This window comes from Opisthocomus hoazin, chromosome 3 (genome assembly GCF_030867145.1).
Source record: "Opisthocomus hoazin isolate bOpiHoa1 chromosome 3, bOpiHoa1.hap1, whole genome shotgun sequence".
Taxonomy (NCBI): Eukaryota; Metazoa; Chordata; class Aves; order Opisthocomiformes; family Opisthocomidae; genus Opisthocomus; species Opisthocomus hoazin.
In genome coordinates this window covers 99107764-99128187 of record NC_134416.1, presented here as the reverse complement: position 1 = coordinate 99128187, position 20424 = coordinate 99107764, and the positions used below count along the sequence as shown (strand labels likewise).

The window sequence follows — 20424 nt, the reverse complement described above, 5'->3', positions numbered from 1 at the left end:
AAGGACAGTTTAAAGAACATTTCAGTAAACCTTTTTATCACAGGGTCTCTGTTTTGGCACAGTCAAAGTTTTAAAGCTAAGAAACTGAAGAAACCAAACAAAAAAAAATCCCAGCCTGGATCAATAGATCCAGTCCTGCTAAGTACTCTTCATGACATCATCTTTCAGTGGCAGAGATTTTGATCAAAACTGTCAACTACTTTTAGGTACATTCCTTTCTTTTTTCTTTTTTTTCTTTCTTTTGGTGTATTCCTTCATTGCCACAATACAGGTTTTACCTGTAAGAGGTGCCACTGACATTATTGAGCCCCCTCTGCTTTAATCTGTTTCATCTCCGAATTAAAATGGAATCTTTTCTGCCGCTGCATCACTAGAACACACTACAGAATTAACAGCATGTACATATTTTATAAGGACAACAAATTGTTTCTTATTATTGTACCTGCATTTGCAACTGAGTTGACATTCTGAACTTGTAAATAGCAGTATCTGTGGTATGAGTTTTACGGTTAGCCCTTCAAAAAAGGTAACCACTGACACTCCAGTGCACTTGACAGTGTCTTCATATGTAATGTGTTACTTCAGTGCAGCATGAAATACAATATAATTTAAGCTTAATCATAAGCAGGTGCATAGTAACTGTTAATTTGAATTAAGATTTAAAAGCCACATTGGGATGTACTGAAAAAAGGAGTAGTCACTAGTCTTTTTGGAAGCAATCCAAACGTAATTTTTTGCAGAAATAAATCTCAATAGCATAAAACTTCAATGTCACTTTGTACACATTATTTATTTCACATAGTCAAATGAGTGGTAGTACTCATACCATGCTGAGAGAATGGTATGGAGAATGGAGAATGATTATATTTTTAACTAAAAGAGAATAGGATGAAATGCCACTTTTTGTAAGACAACCTGCCTAGAATTTTCAATTCCAGGAGCAACTGGTTGCAGGAAAACAGAGATTCTTTTTTTTTTTTTTTTTCTTTCCTCCCTTCCATTGCCTTTCTTACTGTTAAAGTTGGAGTTGGAAAGATAAGTAAATCTATAATGTCAGTTTGAAAAACAGTTTGGTTGTGAAAAAAGGAAGACACAGCAGGGAGGACGAGACGGATGGCAGGCAGGCTGACAGGCAGCCTAAGAGACAAGCAGCCTTTCCTTGTGTCCACTTCTTTGGCCATTTTCTTACGTACAGTAATTTGAACATTACAACACTGCTGTACTCTTCCAAATCCATTGTGAAACCAGTAATTGGATCTAGAATGGGAGAAGGAGCATATGTTGTGTATGCAGCACCAAGGCCAAAACTCTTACGTTAAGTGCTATCTATCCCATATCTACAGCCTTTTACGGCAATCACTTTCAAGTTCATGCACAAGGAATTGCAGAACTAAGACTAAAGCTGAAAAATAGGTGGAAGGCTGTGGCCAAAATATTATTTCACAGTGAAAGCAGAAGTCTTCAAGTTCATCTGACATGGCAGATGGCATTTGTATCTTCTGACACCATTTGCGTAGCCAAGAACATAGCAGTATCTGCAAGGTCCAGGAAGTTTGTACTGTTCCATCAATAAAAGGTGCTCTGCTGAAGCAACGTTATGGTTATGGTTAGTTTCTTGAAGTGTTTTCCAGTCTTGACTTTATGCTACGCTTCACTGACGGAATTCAGTTTCTACTGATCATCCTGTTGGCAACTATCTGTAGCTGTGTTTATTTTATGCAAAATAAATTTAGAATCAAGTTCATATTTCTGCCCTCAAATGCATGACATCCTTATGATTCAGCCTCATTGTTTCTGAAGTTTTCATAAGACATTTACTTTCACTTTTGGTCTTGGTATGTGATATGCACTCTGCATTGATCAAATGTGCCCTCTGAAATCAATGGAATTTCTACCACTGTCTTCTGTGGGAGTAATGTGGGTTTTTTATTTTTTTACACAGATACTTTGTAGAGCACAATAGAGTTAACTGCAGCAAGAACAGATAGGGCAACACTTTTTTTTCTTTAACATACACTGTTCTTTAACAGCAGCATACAGTGAGGAAGAGTGGGATTTTGGTGTCCAGGGCACATCACTGAAGATGTTGCTGTGATTGTTTCAGCACCAGTACTTCCTGAAAACTCCTTGTGGTATTACGGAACACGAGGGATGATAAAATAATACTATATTTTATACTGAAGGATATACAAAAATGTGTTTGGATAAGGGGAAAGGACTACAATTTGATGGTAATAGGATTTTAAAATATGGTTTTACATAGAATTATTCACATTTCATTAGCTTGTTTGAATGCTTTAAAAAAGTTTATAAAAGAGTATTTGAAAGAGGAAGGAGATACAATTTGCTTAGTTCTATTAAAGGCTTTTGCCAAAGTCTTTGACAAGAATAATGGAAATAAGAAAGTACAGAGCAAGTGCACAAAGTTTTCTAGCAGATGAGACTGATTTAGAGGAAAGAAATATGGTCATAGTGAGTGGTTGCTTCTTTGGGAGTCGAAAAAGTTACGGCTGAGCTATTTTAAGAACTGGTGTAGGATCTGTGAATTAGAATGCTTTGTAATGATAGCACACAATGATAGGAAGTGATTCAGACTCCCAGATAACCTCCCTGGCTACTAAGGATTAAGGAAGATTGAAAGAAACTCGTGCAAGAACAAGACATATTGAAGTATGGGCTAGATAGATGAATGGTGAAGTGGATTGAAAATTGTCAGTTCTGTGATGTTGTGGTTTGAGAACTGTATGTTGAATGTGGGGAAGAAAAAGGACAACTCTTTCTCACAAATAATGATGTATTCACAAAGAAAATAGGTGGTTGTAAAAATAATTGTGGGTGATTCAATTAAGGTTTCTCTACAGCATATAGTAGTGCTGATAACAAAAGCAAAAGGAACAATAACAGCAAACCCCCAAATCCCAGCCCCTGCAAGAGAAAGGTGGCACTAAAATATAAATAGATGGACTTCTGCCAGTTTCAAAGCCAATTTCAGTTAGAAAAATAAACACGTACCTCAAAGTTTTCAAAACAGTGTTGCAAATAGCACAAATAATACTATCCTTGAAGTCTTTCTGCTCAATGAGAAGGAATAAAGCTTTAGGGAGAAATAAACATTGATGATTGAAGGAATCGGAGAATGTCTTGATATGAGAATCAAAGTGAGAATTATTTTCACTAGAAATTTCTACTTAGAAATATAGCAAGGAAGACTGAGTCAGGAAACTCCTTTTAGAAATGAATTCTAACAACTGAACTGACTCTGTTCAATATCTGCTCAATAGACATAGAGCAAACCAAATTCTAGCTATGGCTTTCAGATTATGTTAACATCAAAAGATCACTGGGATCCATAAAGTACCAGACATTTACATGGATAATAAGAATATCGACTGTTGTAATGAGAAATGTGATTTTTTGACAGCAAGATAAGTGCTTATATTTCAGGACATATCCAAAGTTTGTTTCAGATATTTAGAAGATACTTTCTATTAGGAATTTTTCACATATTTCTCTTATGCAGCTGATAAGTATACCAGTATCTGAAATAGATTTCTGAGTTTACCAGACCATCAACCTTTTTGGGATGAAGTTGCAGTGTTCCTGAGTGTCTCCAAAATGCTCTGCAATGGCTAAGAATGGAAAAGCAGATAATTTCCCACCATTTACCTAAAGGACCAACAATGAATGCACAAACTTTGAGGGGTCCATAAGGAGTTCCTAATCTGTAAAGCTGTGGAGATTCTGTGGAGAATTGGAGAACTGAAATAATAAAGTTCCTGCCAGGTTCTGTCAGGTTCCCCAGTCTTAAAGAAATGCTAGCAAGAGACAGTAAAAAATGACCATACGAAAGGATGCCACACATACAGAACTTTGATACCACAGTGTATTAGAAATCAAAATACTTAAGACACATCATGTTGCAAATGATTTTACAGACAAAGCAAAAATCTCCAAGGCTATCAGACACAATCAGATATCGGGGAAAAAAATAAAGCTATTTATCTATGCTTATATGTCTTCTATATTTGCTTCTCCATGCACATTCCTCACACTAGCCTCTGGGAATAAGATTCCAAAAAGTGTTGAGTTAGAGCAATATCTCATTGACAAAATATGCAATACCCTGTGATGTGGTATTGAAAAGATCCCAGGAAATTACACTCATTACAAAAACTACACAAAGAAATAACTTTCAGAGATGTTTTCATAGAGGGCAAATAAACTGTTCAGAATTAAAATATATGAAAAGGCAGGACAGCTCACAGCAAGAGTTTGGAACAGTTAGCTTTCAAGTATTAGGGTAAAAACATTAAAGTGCATGTTCTGACTGTAAGATAAGCACTTTCTTCGGCAGGAAGTTTTGGTAGAAACAGAAACAATAACAGAAAGATACAGTTATACAATTTAGATGAAAACAGGATGCACAGAAAGAGATAATCATAAATTCGTAGGTTGGAAAAGACCTCTAAGATCATCAAGTCCAACCATCCGCCCAACACCACCATGCCTACTGAACCATATCCTGAAGTGCCACATCTACACTTTTTTTGAACACCTCCAGGGATGGTGACTCAACCACTTCCCTGGGCAGCCTGTTCCAATATCTGATCACTCTTTTAGTAAAGAAATTGTTCCTAATATCTAATCTAAACCTCCCCTGAAATATTTTGCAGAAGTGGTATATAAACCCCCTTGAGATTTGGAATAAATATTGAAAGCCCTATAATTACATTGAATAAACAGATAATGTATATCATTATAGCAAGGTTCAGTTATGCCTTTTCTTTAGGTGCACAGGGATGTTGCCACCTCATATTGCCATCAGTGAACAGCAATTTATGAGAAGAATTTGCCAGTTCTTTGTCATGTGTTATGGTTACATTGCAACAGAAAAGACCTTCCTAAGATTTTGGTAGGAGATTATAATATATGTTACTTCTGATAACACTACTTGACACTGTCATATGGAGAATGAGAACTGAAAATAGAGTGGAGATGTAAAGTAAACAGAATAAATCTGTTCATGCTATTAAGAGACACACTGATTTATTTTACAATAAGCACAATCATAAGACAAAAATACACAAGTCATTTCTGTTTATTTTGAAATACATGGAAACAACAGATGCATTCCCTGAAGGAAGTAAGTCTATGGAGTAATATCTTTCTGGCATACAGCATTGAAAGGTTAAGAAAAAAAACAAGAATTGGCGACATAGTATTTTCTCATTTTTAACTTTTTCCCATAACCAAGAATAACTTCAATGTCTTGTGTCAAAAAAATAATTTTTAGAAAAAGTTACCCTTTTTATGGTCTAAAAGAAAGTAAATCAGAACAAAGTGCTGTTACAGTGTTATGATCTCGTAACCTTCTGCACCTGGTGGACAGCAGGATGATTGTTTAATACCAGTGAGTTTGTTGCTAGCTTTGTGTCGTAGCTTTTTCTTCAAGTGAATTTTTTCTTACACTAAATATAAAATTTCCTCATAGTGATTTTCAGTCTATAATTTTTTCTTCAAAATTAATTTTTTTTAACAATAAAGACTACACTTCAATAATAAATTTCACTCAATTTTTTTATACAGGGAAATTTTGTCTTATGTATTGTATTACTACATTTATGATTATCTCTACAGGTACATTAGAGAACCAGACATAAAAGTGTTACCTTAAACCCTTCCCTCACCAAGAAAAAAATCACTTTCGTGGTTCATCTTTGACCTCACTTGCATTCTGCTTGCTAACTCAGTTTCAGAGTGAGTTTTGGCATTGATAACATTTAATTTATTTTTCCAGGAAACAGAATCTGTCACAAAAGTATTGCCCTAAATGTGGACCACATGATACGCAGTTTATTTTCAGCCTTGGCAAGTTGCCTACTAATGGACAATAAAATCACAATAATAAGATTTGTAGCAGAATCTGCTGGTTTTTAAAATGTACTTCTCAATGCAATAAGCAAAGCCTGCATTAAACTATTAAAAAAACTCTAGTTGTGAAAAGGCAGCTGGTTTTCCATCCTGCTCAAGAAGCGATGCTTCTAATTCAAAGTTCAATGCTTATTTCCCTGTTTATCTTGGTTTAGTCTTTGGCTTCTAGGCATGACAGATTTTATTCTCCTCTGTTTCTTTGGGGAAAGCTATGATGAAGATATTCCTACATTGTCATCTGAAGATGGTGTAGGGTGTGGCTCTTCCTGGAGACCAAGGTGGGTCCCCATAGAAGAGTCTTTGGGATCAAGTGACATGTCCGTCTTCAGGGCTTTATGAATCAGTACCAGAAACTCAAAATGGACATTTCTGGCTGCAGAAACAGTGTATTTTGTTGTGCCCTGATATACTCAGGAGGTGAGCACCAGCATTGTCTATGAACTGCAGAATTTTGCTTGCACTAAGGCAGAACGAGTTACCAGCTTGAGAGCACTAAATGTTTTAAGTCTGATGCAGTGCTATTGTACCCACTATGGCTCCTGTTGTTACTACTGCTACCACTACTGGCATGACCCAAGAGAAGTGATCAGTGTATTGAGGTTTGTGTTTGTCAGTGAAAAGTCAAACTTTGCTATAAGAAATAATAAAACATTTTCTAGCCATCTTCAGGTAACAATATTTAAAACCACCCACTACCTTAAAAAAGCAGAATAGAACATTACATTTACTACTAGATTTTGCCTACTTTTCTCCTTGACAGAAAATTTAATTAATCACATATACACCATCCTGAATCAAACTCAGTATTTTCCGAATATTGCTGCTCTCACTTACATACTAGACATCTTTTCATCATTTTAGTTCTGTTTCTGCACTATATTTTATCCTTCCTAGATCTATGTTTAGTCTTCTAAGGTGTCAAAACTAATTATTATTAGAGAAGTGTGATGAGTTCTTTCTAATTTTCTTTAAAAAAGTACTGGAATAGGTAGTTAGTTGCACTTCCTAATTATTGGCTTGCCTATAAGGTCTTGAAAATATGTCAAAATAAGAAAAAAAGTTGTTATTGTACTGATTAAGATCAAGATATAATATTGATGATGCAAAAGCATAGACATTTATTCTAATCTTACACTAGGTGAAGACTTTTGTTCTACATCATGAAAACATGTAAAAATATTCCCTTTTTCATAAAATTCTTCACTCTTAAAATAGTTCAGGCTGTCTTTGGGTTAAATTATTCATTTAGCTTTCATAATAATAACTTTAAATATACCAGTCTAACTTAAAAAAAAATCCCACACAAAACAAGTACAAAATGAAAAACCAAAACCACAAAAGACTGTTGCTGTCAGGACTGCTATTCTCAATGTCATTCAGGTAGAATTTATTTTCATAAAGCCCATGGGAATTTTGTTAATATGAAAAGGAAGTCTAGGGCAGCAGTAGCTGCATTAAAAAGCTTTTTCTTAAATAGCATTTTTAAAGTTTGCCCACAGAAATTAATGGAAGACAAGATTCAAGACTTCTTCTTGAGGCGTAATGCTAATGGGACACAGAATGGATCTGGCTATTTTCCAATATGCAGGCCTGAAATATATGTCAGCACTGATTATCTTAAAACAGGAAATCTGCCAAAGTGCTCCAAGAAATTTGTCTAATAAACAAAAAATTACTGCTAAAAGGACCAGTTATTATGGTGGTTTGGAGATCGCAGGTGAGCTGTACACTTGAAAAAGACTGGAGTTTATATTTATTTTACAATAAAATAACAAAACCAAACCTATGTGGGCGAAAAAAAGGTTGAAAGGTCCCCCTTAAATCATTCTCATTCTCTCGCCCTATTATAAACTGTGGTATTGTTTTGCATGCACACCTATGTAGTATACGCAATTTCACAAACTTCAAGACTGTTTTGGTAAGTGGTGTTCACGCTTTCACTATCGGCATTTTGTAGTGAGTAGAGGACACATTCAAGAAGTGGCAAAGAGGTCTGATACACTATACTGAAACAAAAGTATTTACCATTTTTTTAACCACAAATTGGACTCAAATGTTTGATTTTCCTTCCCCAGTAACTATTCCAAACATGCCAGACCTACAGAACAGTTCTCTATCTCTGGAGCCCTCTGCACTGTGCTCTTCCTACTTTTTTGCTCTCTTTGTCTTAGGTGTATCATGCTCCCTTATAGCTTGGAAGATGGCCCTGCTGTGAGCTGGAGGCTGGACCAGTGACCTCTAGAAGCCCCTTTCCACTAAGATTTTTCAGTGATCCTATGATTATCTGATCATCACAAAGTTTTTTGCCTTCTGGCAAAGGCTTCTTCAGGATTTCTCTAGTACTGAAATCTTCAGTTCCTTCACTACAGTTCATGAATCCACTCCCAAATGGATTTCTTCATTCTTAACCCTTTACTGTGATCTCAGCCTTCCATCTCCTTTCTACACTTTTGTGTGCTTTCTCTTTATCTGCTTTGTATCCTTCCTTTAATTTATACCACTTTTTAATGCATATACCTCACAAACTATGTGCAAGAGCCTTCCAAACAAAGGCTCAAGAACAAAGCTTTTCTGAGTTGTAGAACATCTCTAGATCATCTAGGTATCATGCTATGTAAGTTCAGGATTTTTGTAATTGGATTGTCTGATGGCATTGACAGAGGGAGTTACCTAAATGTTTGTAAGCTATATTTCAGTGAGCAATAAGAAACAGTCAATATCTCTACTGCTTGTGCTGTTCTGCACAATCTCATGAACTACCTCCAGGGAAGGATCAAAGATCTTTTTCTGTTAATACTCCTACTGCAAAGGGTCTCCTGGAGAGGAGATTGCTTCCCTCAGTAATAAGAGTACAGGTAGATGAATAGTTCCTTTCTCCCAACTGCTTAGTGAACAGCCAAGTGTCATTCTTCCTCACCTTCACTTCATATATTTCTAGCATTTTAACATTCCTCAAAGTTTTCCAATAAATGTTTTCCAGGTAGCAATGGAAAGCCTCAGTCTTGCATGAATACAATTGACATAGCCTACTTTAGTCCTTTAGTTCACCTGTTATAAAGATATTCGTAGTTTTGGGGCAAAACTGAAAATACCAACACTCAAAGAAAATTTCAGTCAGAAACTGGAATTTGCAAGTCTATGAATGTTTTCTGGGTTTGTTCTTCTAACTTCTAATGCTAATGTTAATTGAGAGTAGAGGTTCCTATGTTATCAAAGTAAGGTCTATCTTTTCTGTTGGCTTTTGTGACCTTCTTTCTATTCCCATTTTATGGTGATAATTAACTAAGATCCAAAAGTAAATTAAAACCATCAGGTGAACATACACATAAATTAAAAGGAGAATATGAAAAATCTGAAGAGAAATTCTAAACCCTAGGTTCCTTGGCTAGAATCCCAGATGAAAACAGAGAAGGATAAACCTCTCACTTTGTCAAAAGAAACTTCAACATTCTCAAATATTCTTTCATTGGAGGGCTACATTACTGGTGGCTTTGAAGCCAAATATGTTTCTAATCAATCTTTTTCAGAATTCTGAGCAGAGGCCATTAAAGGTGTGACAAATCTAAGGCATTTTACAAATGATAGAAACATTAAGTGGATTAATTAAGATGAAAATAACCAAGGCGAATCACGTTTAGACTGCTAATGTTTCCCTTTTTGTTTCTTCTCATGAGCACACACAGGGACATGCACTTTTAAAATGTCAATCTGTAGGACCCCATTCTTCAATCTTCTTGCATTTGAAAGATTGACTTTGCTGTCTTCTACTGATAGTTTCATTTGATTTCTGAAACTAAAATTAAGTTTGTCATCTAACTGATTGATACTTACACAGACATCAGAAGGTGTATTTTAGCTATTTATAAAAAGCTTTAGTATATAATTCTTTCAACAAAACAATATTTTCTTAGTACTTAGTAGTAAGAAGAAGGGAATTATGGACTAAAAAAAATTTGTTTTTTTCCCATTTTATCATGGAAAGTGTATTCTCATTGAAAGGATATTATTTACTGTGCTTTTTGATGGTGAACTCTTTTCAAGGGTGAGGTCTCACGGAAGTACAGATCACAGCCTAAGACACTGCTACATAAACATTTTTTTCTTACTGGTATGTCACTGCTAAAGCAAGATTCATTAACTACTTTGTGTAATAGCATAATAACTTGTGAGGATGCTGAACTCAATCTTAGGAAAAGTTTATATGTGTCTAAACATTAATATTTTCTTATTATTTTGGTATTTTATTTCCTAAACTCTTTAAGAGGATGAGAAAAAAGTTTTAAATTTTTTTGTATTAGATTTTATTCAATACTGTGATTGCACTTTCACACTCATTACAAAGTAATTGATCATTTCCCAGCACACAGTGTGACAGTACGTAGTAACTCTCACAGCTTTCTTCCACTTTAGTTCCAGAGTAACTTGCATTTTTACGGATGTGATAGAACAGTGACATAAGACTCATACCATACTTTCCACTCTTTCAATTATTTGTGAGACAGTTAATGAAGCACGGAAAACAACATCTTTTAGCATCTTACTACCTGAATTTCTATAGCTGTATCTCGTTCCTATCCAGTTATTCTGTTAAGAAACCATATTTAAATAGAGGATATCACAGAATATTAAGTATTTCAAAAGCCTTAATATCCCCTTGTGTATTTTGCAGACAATCCTGGGCTAGTGAGCCACGTTCCAGTTGGTGTTAGAATCCTGGACATCAATGACAACCCTCCTGAGCTTGCCAGAGAGTATGATGTAGTTGTCTGTGAGAATGCAAAGCCTGGTCAGGTAACTCTTACGGTTATCTCTTTCCCAGTGAGAAAGAAGAATTACTTCATTTGTTAATGCCACATATACAAGAAATTTGATTCGGGGAACATGTGTCATAATTCTTTCTGGTTTCATTTTTGTATTTCACATTTGATTCAAATTTTTAAGTGTATTAGGCTGAAGGGAGAAGACTTGGGAATTTGTTCAATATATCTTTCTTGTTGCTGTAAAAATATACCCAAACTGTCTTCAGTAAAGACACACAAAACTTTAATCTTGTCAGATAAGTGATGGAATTTGTTAAGTCACTATCCTGAACAAAATGGATGAAGCAGATTTAACGTCTCTCATCCAAGTGCCACTTGGTAGCGAGTTTTCAAATATAGCTCAGTGAAATGGCTGGTTAACATGGCTGCCATCAACATTTTTTGCATGTTAATCAACCTTGTCTGTGCAGGGTCATTATGCAAAACATGTTGAACAGGTTTTTCACAACTATGAGCATAGGGAGGGTCACAACTGAGACTGAATCGCAGAATCACATTCCAGCTGCTGCTCCTGTGATAGATGCACTTCATTGTAGTCCATGGTTTGACAATTTTACCAAGTGCCTTTGCTTTTTTGCATAGATTGAGCTTTTACCCAGCACTCTATGCTGGTTTTAAATTATTGCACAGTATGTAAGCTACAGCTGAGAGCTCACATCTTTCCTGAGGAATATACTACTAGTGATAACAGTTTTCTCATCAAGTCTTTAAAAGCAATGTACATAAATGCATAGTGACATTTTTCTATTTTTAATGCTGAGGTTAAAAAAATGTCAGACTATAGGCTGACCAAAGTTATCTTGGCTCTAACAGTGGTCAAAAGCTGACACCTAAAGACCAATATAAGAACACGGCAAGTATGTATGATACTTACCACATCTAATTCCCTGGAATCATTTCCTGATCCAACTGTGGTTGCTGGGTTTTTAGTAATCCTTTAATAACCAACTCATATGAATCTGTCCGGCTTTTCCTACAGAAAATATAAACTTGATATTTGCTATCTCATGCAGCAAGGAATTTTACCATTTAATTGCATGTTTCAGGAAGACCTACCACCTGCTTTTTTTCTGCTTTTTTTTTTTTTTTTAATCTTCCCATGCTGTCTTCAATTCATATTTACCAGTTCTTGTGTTGGAAGAGAGAGAAAGAGCGCAGCTGATCCCTATTTACTATCTGAATGCCATTCATAAATCTCATAAATCACATTGCCCCTCAGCCGTCTCTTATCCAGACTGAAAAGTCCTACTTAACTTGGACAGGCTGTGATAAAGCCCTTCTAGACTTTTGATCATTCATCTTGTCCTCCTCTAAACTTTCTCCAATTCCTCTCTATTGACCTTGAGATGGAGAATGGAGATTCAAGACGCATGTATGCAATGGTTTGTAATTCTAGTCATAGCTTATGCTTCATGGTATACGACGATCTCTGCTTTGTTCTCTGTCTTTCCTAGCAATTTCTCTGCTTTTTAACCACTAGTAAGTATTAAATAAAAAAAACTGCCCACCATAACACCTATATCATTGGAAGCAATGGTCAGTTCAGAGAGCACCATCATGTATCCGATGTAAAGACTTTAGGTCTACGTATAATGAATTTCATCCGTCTTTGTATCACCTGGCTGCTGACTATTGGAAGGTCTTTAGTGTCAGCCCTTCCTCTTTTCCTCCTTGAACAACTCAGTATCTCAAGCAGATTTGGTGGGCTGATCATTCATACTCTCTATAAGACGTTCATTATTACACTGACCAACAAGTGGCCCAGCATAAATCTGTGTCGAACAGGAAATCTCTGTGACTTCCTTTCCTTTTAGAATAGACAATTTACAGAAAAGAATTTACAGAAGAGACCCTCTTTCCTGTCTATTGAGCAATTATTTGTGCAAGGACCTTCCCTCTTATCTCATGACTGCACAGCTTTCTTCAGCGCTTTTGTTGAGACACCTCACTCAAACTCTTTGAAAATCTAAGTAGGTCTGTCTATCAACTGAATATATCTTATTAACTTGCTTATTAAAGTAAAAATAATGTGTTGAAAACCTCAAATAAAGCCAAATATAGAAGAATTAGAAGTTGTAAAAGACTAAAAGAAGATAAAATCTCTTAAGCATTAATTGCAATTGCTTTCAACATATTCTAATATTTTCTAAATTATATAATTTAACAATAGTAGTTATAATTAATAATAAGCTAAAGAGTGCAGTGAAGCTAGCTCAGAAACACTTTGTTTGCCAGGGATGTTGTTTCTGGTGAGTGTTATAGGTTTGCGTGGCAAGATTCTGGTAGTGGGGGGGCTATAGGGGTGGCTTCTGTGAGAAGCTACACGCAGCTTCCCCCATGTCTGATAAAATCAGTGCCAGCCAGCGCTAAGACGGACCTGCTGCCGGCCCAGGCCAAGCCAATCAGCGACGGTGGTAGTGCCTCTGGAATAACAGATTTAAGCAGAAGAGGAAAAAAAACTGTGGTGAAATGGCAGTGAAGAGAGAGGAGTGAGAAGATGTGAGAGAAACAACTCTGCAGACACCAAGGTCAGTGAATAAGGAGGGCGCAGGAGGTGCTCAAGATGCCAGAGCAGGGAGCCTTCCCAGGACCTGCAGACCCGTGGAGAGAGAAGCCCACACCGGAGCAGGTTTGCTGGCAGGGCTTGTGACCCCATGGGGGATCCACGCTGGAGCAGCCTGTTCCTGAAGGACTGCACCCTGTGGAAGGGACCCACGCTGGAGCAGTTCGTGAAGAGCTGCAGCCCGTGGGAAGGACTCACGTTGGAGTAGTTCGCAGAGAGCTGTCTCCTGTGAGAGGGACCTCATGCTGGAGCAGGGGAAGAGTGTGAGGAGTCCTTCCCCTGAGGGACAAGGAGCAGCAGAGACAACATGTGATGAACTGACCACAAGCCCCATTCCCCATCCCCCTGTGCCGCTCAGGGGGGGAAGGAGGTAGAGAAACGGGAGTGAAGTTGAGCCTGGGAGGAAGGGAGGGGTGAGGGGAAGGTGTTTTAAGATCTGGATTTATTTCTCACTATCCTACTCTGATTTGATTGGTGAAGAATTAAATTCCCTTTTCTCCCCAAGTTCAGTCTGTTTTGTCCATGACAGTAATTGGTGAGTGATCTCTCCCTGTCCTTGTCTCGACTCTCGAGCCTTTCATCATTTTTCCTCTCCCCTGTTCAGCTGGGGAGGCGGAGTGATAGAGTGGTTTTGGTGGGCACCTGGCATTTATCCAGGTCAAACCAAAACAGTGAGTAGCTAATGTTTCTTACTAGCAAAGTTTTAACTCTCCAGTAGTAGCTCTGCAAGTGGAAATTTATGAGAGACATTTAAAGGATAAAATGAGTTTTACTGTAATAGCATTTGCTCCTAATTCGGGTCAGTGCTGTGTTTCTTTCTGTTTCAAGTGTGAATGACTCCTGATCTCTGTAACATTACAGTTTAACACCCAAGATTAATGCTACCGTTAAGTACTCTAGAAGCAGTACTTTAATATGAAAGACTGGATCAGCATGTTGTTGTGTTCTTAAACTAACGGGACTTCATCACATACATTACATGCACTAATTTTTATTTGCATTGCACAACAATGTTTCAGAAAAGATTGTGATACGATTGCAATGTACAAAAGCCAAACCAAAACGAAAGCACAATGGTACATGGCTCTTACTCAGAAGATCTTACTGTCTAGTTTAAGAAAGAAAATTACAGTGTTCAACAAATATTGAGGAGGGACAAATAAACAAGGATTACAGAGCAAGACAAGCATTCCATATGCTAAAAAGCATGCCCAGCTGAATGGTTTTGAATCACTGAAAAGGCAATATTTACTTGTCCATAAGATTTACCACTAAAAAACAAATTCTGTCAGATATTGCCAGGCAATTCTGCTTGACTAATGCTTTCAGATTGGGCTCCAGCCCTGCACTGCCCTGTAAGAGTACACATTTCTCTCCTCAGCACATCTGTTTTAGAATCGTAGAATGCTTTGGGTTGGAATGGACCATTAGAGGTCATCTAGCCCAACCTCCCTGAAGTGAGGAGGGACATCTTCAACTAGAACAGGTTGCTCAGAGCCCCATCCAACATGACCTTGAATGTTTCTAGGGATAGGGCCTTAACTACCGCTCTGGGCCACTCATTTCAGTGTTTTACTCATTTACCCTCATTGTAAAAAAATTTCTTCCTTATATCCAGTCTAAATCTACCCTCCCTTAGGTTAAAGCCATTACTCCTTGTCCTGTCACAACAGGCTTTACTAAAAAGATTGTCCCCATCTTTCCTATAGGCCCCCTTCAGGTACTGGAAGGGTGCTAAAAGGTCTCCCTGCAGCCTTCTTTTCTTCAGACTGAACATTTTTGTCACCCTCCTCTGGACCCGCTCCAACAGCTCCACATCCTTCTTGTGCTGAGGACTCCAGAGCTGGATGCAGTACTCCAGGTGGGGTCTCACCAGAGTGGAATAGAGAAGCAGAATCACCTCCCTCGACCTGCTGGCCACGCTTGTTTTCATGCAGCCCACTCAGCTTGGTGTAATCTGCATACTTGCTGAGGGTGCACTCAATCTCGCTAATTCATTGATGAAAATATTAAATAGCACTGGTCCCAATATGGATGCCTTAGGGACACCATTTGTCACTGATCTCCATCTGGACATTGAGCCATTGACCATTACCCTGTGGCTGCAACCATCCAAGCAATTCCTTATCCACCAAACAGTTCACCCACCAAATCCATATCTCCCCCATTTAGAGAGAAGGATGCTGTGAGGGACTGTGTCAAAGGCTTTACAGAAGCCCAAATAGATGACATCTGCTGCTTTTCCCTTGTCCACTGATCTAGTAATTCCATCATAGAGAGCCACTAGGTTGGTCAGGCAGGACATGCCCTTGGTGAAGCCATGCTGGCTGTCTCGAATCACTTCCCTGTCCTCCATGGGCCTTAGCATAGCTTCTAGGAGGTTCTGTTCCATGATCTTCCCAGGCACAGAGGTGAGGCTGACAGGTCAGTTATTGCCGAGGTCCTACTCTATTTTTTTTAAAAATGGGTGCAATGTTTCCCTTGCTCCAGTCACCAGGGACTTCATCTGACTGCCGTGACTTTTCAAATATTATGGAGAGTGGCTTGGCAACTGCATCAGCCAATTACCTCAGGACTCTGGGATGCATCTCTTCAGGTCCCACAGACGTATATGTACCTTCAGGTCCCTCAGGTGGTCATGAACCTGATCTTCCCTTACAGTGGGAATGGCTTTACCCCCCTCGTCCCCGCCTTGTGGTCCATCAATTCAAGAGGTGTGTGAAGAGAGGTTGCCACGGAAGACTGAGGCAAAAGAGTTGTTGAGTACCTCAGCCTTCTTCTCATCTGTTGAAACTAGGTCGCCATTCTTGTTCATTGGGGGGGTAACGCTTTCTTTAACCTTCCTTTTCTGGTTGACGTACCTGTAGAAGCCCTGCTTGTTATTCTTTGCGTTCCTTGCCAAATTCAGATCCAGCCGTGCCTTGGCCCTCCTGACACCCTCCCTACACAACAAGGTAGCACCCCTATACTCTTCCCAGGATGCCTGTCCTTGCTTCAACTGCTTGTGCATTTCCCTCTTGTTTGCCTAGCAACAAATATAGCAGCTCTCACACTGTATCCATTTCTTGATCTTGAGGGCAATGCCTCTGCCTCTCCTTCCCCGCCTGTCCCTTCTGAACAGTCTGTAGCCATCCATAGGCATACTTCAGTCATAGGATTCGTCCCACCAATTGTCAGTAACAGCAGTCAGGTCATAGCTTTCTAGAAACACCTTAGCTGCTAGAAATTTTTAATTTATTTTTTGTATTTATTGTGCAAGATAAACTAGTCAATAGTTTGTCATCAGAAGACTTTTCATGTTTGCTTATTTATTTTCAGAATAGGCTTCTATGAAGAGAAATCTCGGTGTCATTTAATTGCACAGCCTCTGTCTCCTGCTTCTTTTACCCTCCACAGCTTAATTTATTTACTTAAAAAAAAAAAGGCAATAAAACTTAAGGACTTAAATGGTTAAATGAATCCCCCTGAGGCATCTCGAAGATCAAATGCTTGTGAGAGGATGATAATTTCCACACTGAAGTGACAGCTTTACTGCCTTAGCAGTCACCTTGTTGAGCACACTAACCAACTATGTCCAACAGATTCCTGGTGATCCCTGGCAGATACTACTAATTAAAGTAGATAAAGCAGCTGTGATTTGATCTTAGATGGTATCCAGACTTGGAGAACTCTGACTTCAAGAAATCTACTGATTTTGTGAATAATTGTGAAATTTAGCCAATGTAGGAAAATGAAATTTTGCAATTTTCCGTTGCTTCAAATGCAACGTTTTATTATTTTTATAATTTTTTAAATTATTTTTAAGACAATGGGAGCAAATAGTGATGTAAAAAATGTTTAAATGCTTTGTTCTGGAAAGTGAAGGATTGAAGTGTTGACAGTTTTCTGAATGTTTCCAAGTTCAGTGTTTGTCCTGGCAGAGTACAAATCTGTTAAAATATCTGACTAGATCTGCTAGTCATATTACTATAGCTCTCCAAAGATAACATTTTTTCTGGGTGCTTTCCAGAGGAATAGTAGGAAAAACTGTGAGAGTACTGAAATGTCATTTCCCTGACACCATATCTCACAGTAAATTAACACACAAGTATGTGTATGTGCACGTGCACACACACAGACTTTTTCAGAATCAAGGCGTAAAAATATTGTGCTGCCAACATGAGCCACCTCACCCTGGGTGCTGTTATTTCTAATAGCCAAATGAAATCAATGGTAGCTGGCAAGGAACGCCTCCACATATACAAGTTTGTCCTGTGTATATTTACTGGTTTATTGATTCAGTTCTGAAAAGCATCTGAGTAGAATTTAGCACCTGCTCTCTATGCTCTTCAATTAGTTCTCCTCTGTTCTTGAAATCCTTTCTTTTCTCACCAAATCTTGCCTTTAAAAAAATACCACACCCCTTCATTTTCATGGCTTCAGTGCTGTCAAGTGAGCTGAACAGCAGCTGAGGTTCTCTGTCTACATTTTTGTTTTAATCAGCTTTGCTAAGGTGCATGTTAATGTCTGCTAATAGGCCATTAGCTAGTTGGCCTATTAACTAGAAAAGGGTTGATAGTACATTTGAGTGTCAAGATGTCACACACTTTTGTTCCTCACCTCTGAATGAATGTTTTTGTAATCTTTTCCCTAGAAAGCAGAAGTCTTTTCTGAAAGAGTGTGAACTTTTTGTTTCAAAACAGTTCTGTCAAAAATATTTTGACCTGTGGTATTACACATTCAGTGTCTATTTTCCTCATGTAAAAGCCTGCTTTTTATACCATCTGTTGCTATACTTTTGACATACATGGGTGAACTCAGGGGTTACTTGAATTTCCATGTGTGAAATCAGGGAATGTAGACAGCATATTTTCTTGAGTTTTAAAATTTGTCTTAAAAACAAATAAATTTTATACCAGTCTAGTGGCACGAGGTCTTGATCAAAGGTATTTTTGTTCCAAAATGTTATATTCTTCAAGCAAGATTCTGTAAAATGTCACTGAATGTTTTATGTAAGAGAGGGCATCGGGACAAAAGTTTATCTACTAGGCTGTCAAATAAAAAGTGAAAGTGCATGGCAAAACGACTTATATTTCAATGATAAAGAGCATTGAGGATTTATAAACAATTTTCAATAAATTCATCTTTTTTAAAAGTCTTATCTGTTTTTTTTACGGCTCTGCATGGTTTTTATCAGTATTTTCAGTCTTTGAATAATAACAGAAACTGATTCTCTTGCAAATACTCTTCCATCAACATTTTTTTGTCTTGCTTTACCTCACTGCATTTCAACTTTATTAACTAAACATATCTACCTAAGATAATCTTATATATCTGTTTTTACATGGTAGTCGTTTCCATAACAGATATGCCACCTTTGCAAAATTCAGTAGAGAACAATTAGCTTTTACCAAATATTTTCACCGACATTGCCATGACTTTGGTAAACTGCATGATTAGAGACATTTCAGATTGAATTTATTCTGCTATAGTTCAGCAAAAAAAGTGTCACAACAAACTTTTAAAATGTTCTTAGTGATTATCTTCATATTGTTAATTGTCTCCAGTGTGTATAGTCAATACAATGTACTGTATTGTATATAGTAAATGAAATAAGCATTCAGTTCTATTGGCTTTAAAATGCATTTGTTTTCTTCTCTTATGTGAATGTTGGTAGAGAACTGTGTGCTGTCTTTTAGTTTTAAAACAGACCAAAACACTTGAGCCCGCACTGTTTATACTTCAGGTTCAGCCCCAGCAGACTACAGCTGAACATTGGACAGAAAAATTCTCATGAAAAGAGCACTTTCCCTCCCCCTTTTATGCTTCCCTCAGGATATCTATCAGCTCCGTGCAGCAGTCTGTGTGGGCTTCACTGCCTATATCACAAGAACAACTTTTATTAAATTCTACTTCAGCAGCTGAGCTTCCAGGCCCAGCATGAAAATGAAAGCAGAGGAAGAAATATTGCTTGGTCACACATTCCGAAAGCTTAGCTCAGTTTTAGTTGAAACTAAATTTTAAAAACGACCAGGGCTTTCGAAGGCATAGGTCCTACCTTTCAAAAATGCCTCTTCCATACATGGTTGCTACATCTAATTCTGTTCTTTTTGGGCAAACCAAACTAAAGCAAGAGTTGCTGCTGTTTTTCCTGTTCTTTTCTGCAGCAATTTAAAACTGATTCTTAATAGAAATTTTAAACAGAGAGCTGGCATTATATACCTGCCATTTTGGTTAAACAATTATTTTTTCTAACCAGTACTGAAGTGCATTTAATTCTTGGGGTAGCAAGCAGATGATGCTCCACATAGACCATCCTTGTTCAGCCTGAATTTTGGCTCCATAAAAACAGATGTTTAGGTGAAACAATTCTGAAAGTCACCATGATGCCATGCAGATGGTGAAAATCTCTGTACCAGGTCCTGACCATAGCAGAATACCAGAAAGTATAGATGCTTTAGATGCTTTTATCTAGCTCTGAAGTGTGGTTCCTGAAATATTTCATACTAGAGAAATCAGGGTAATGGCCCAGTCATTTCCTTGGTTGAATTTAGCAGCAGTCAAGTAGAAAATTAAAATAAGCTAAGTTTGAGCATCCTGCTCAGGTCAGGTACTACTTGGTCAAGTTCAAATTTCAACACATTCACCGTTAATTTTTCTTTCAGGTAATTCAAACTATCTCTGCAACTGACAAAGATAACTCTGCAAATGGGGCAAGATTCCATTTTTCCCTTGATGAAGGGCTTGCTTTGAATCCCAACTTCACCCTAAGGGACAATGAAGGTAAATCAAACACAGAAATCTCAAAGAAATCAAATCAGTCTCCATTTTGTTTGGGATGTCATTGAATAGAACAATTTCAATGCATATCTTGACAGAAGAGAAAAATTGTAATCTGTCATCACTGAACTGGCTGATATCAAGGACATGGTGTATACAACATATTGCAAACTATGAATAATCAGATATTGCATTTTATTTTTATATTCCATTTTATTTTAGCATTTATACTTCATACATTCAGAAATGCTTTTAAAAAGTGTATTAATGAAAAAGATGTTAGCAATTTGGTCTATTTCTAGGTGAATAGCACTGAGTGGGTACTGTCAAGGTTATTGCCAGTAATTGCTT

At 37.5% G+C, this 20424-nt stretch overlaps 1 protein-coding gene across 8 annotated transcripts in view; it reads left to right on the top strand.

The window, feature by feature from the left end:
- Positions 1-20424, top strand: part of CDH18 (cadherin 18) — a 596824-nt gene that overhangs the window by 558960 nt on the left and 17440 nt on the right. For all 8 annotated transcript variants that reach the window (XM_075417131.1, XM_009938547.2, XM_075417126.1 and 5 more), the window contains 2 exons: positions 10601-10722; positions 19959-20076. In XM_075417131.1, coding sequence (XP_075273246.1) covers positions 10601-10722; positions 19959-20076 — 240 coding nt within the window. The remainder of the gene's footprint in view (positions 1-10600; positions 10723-19958; positions 20077-20424) is intronic.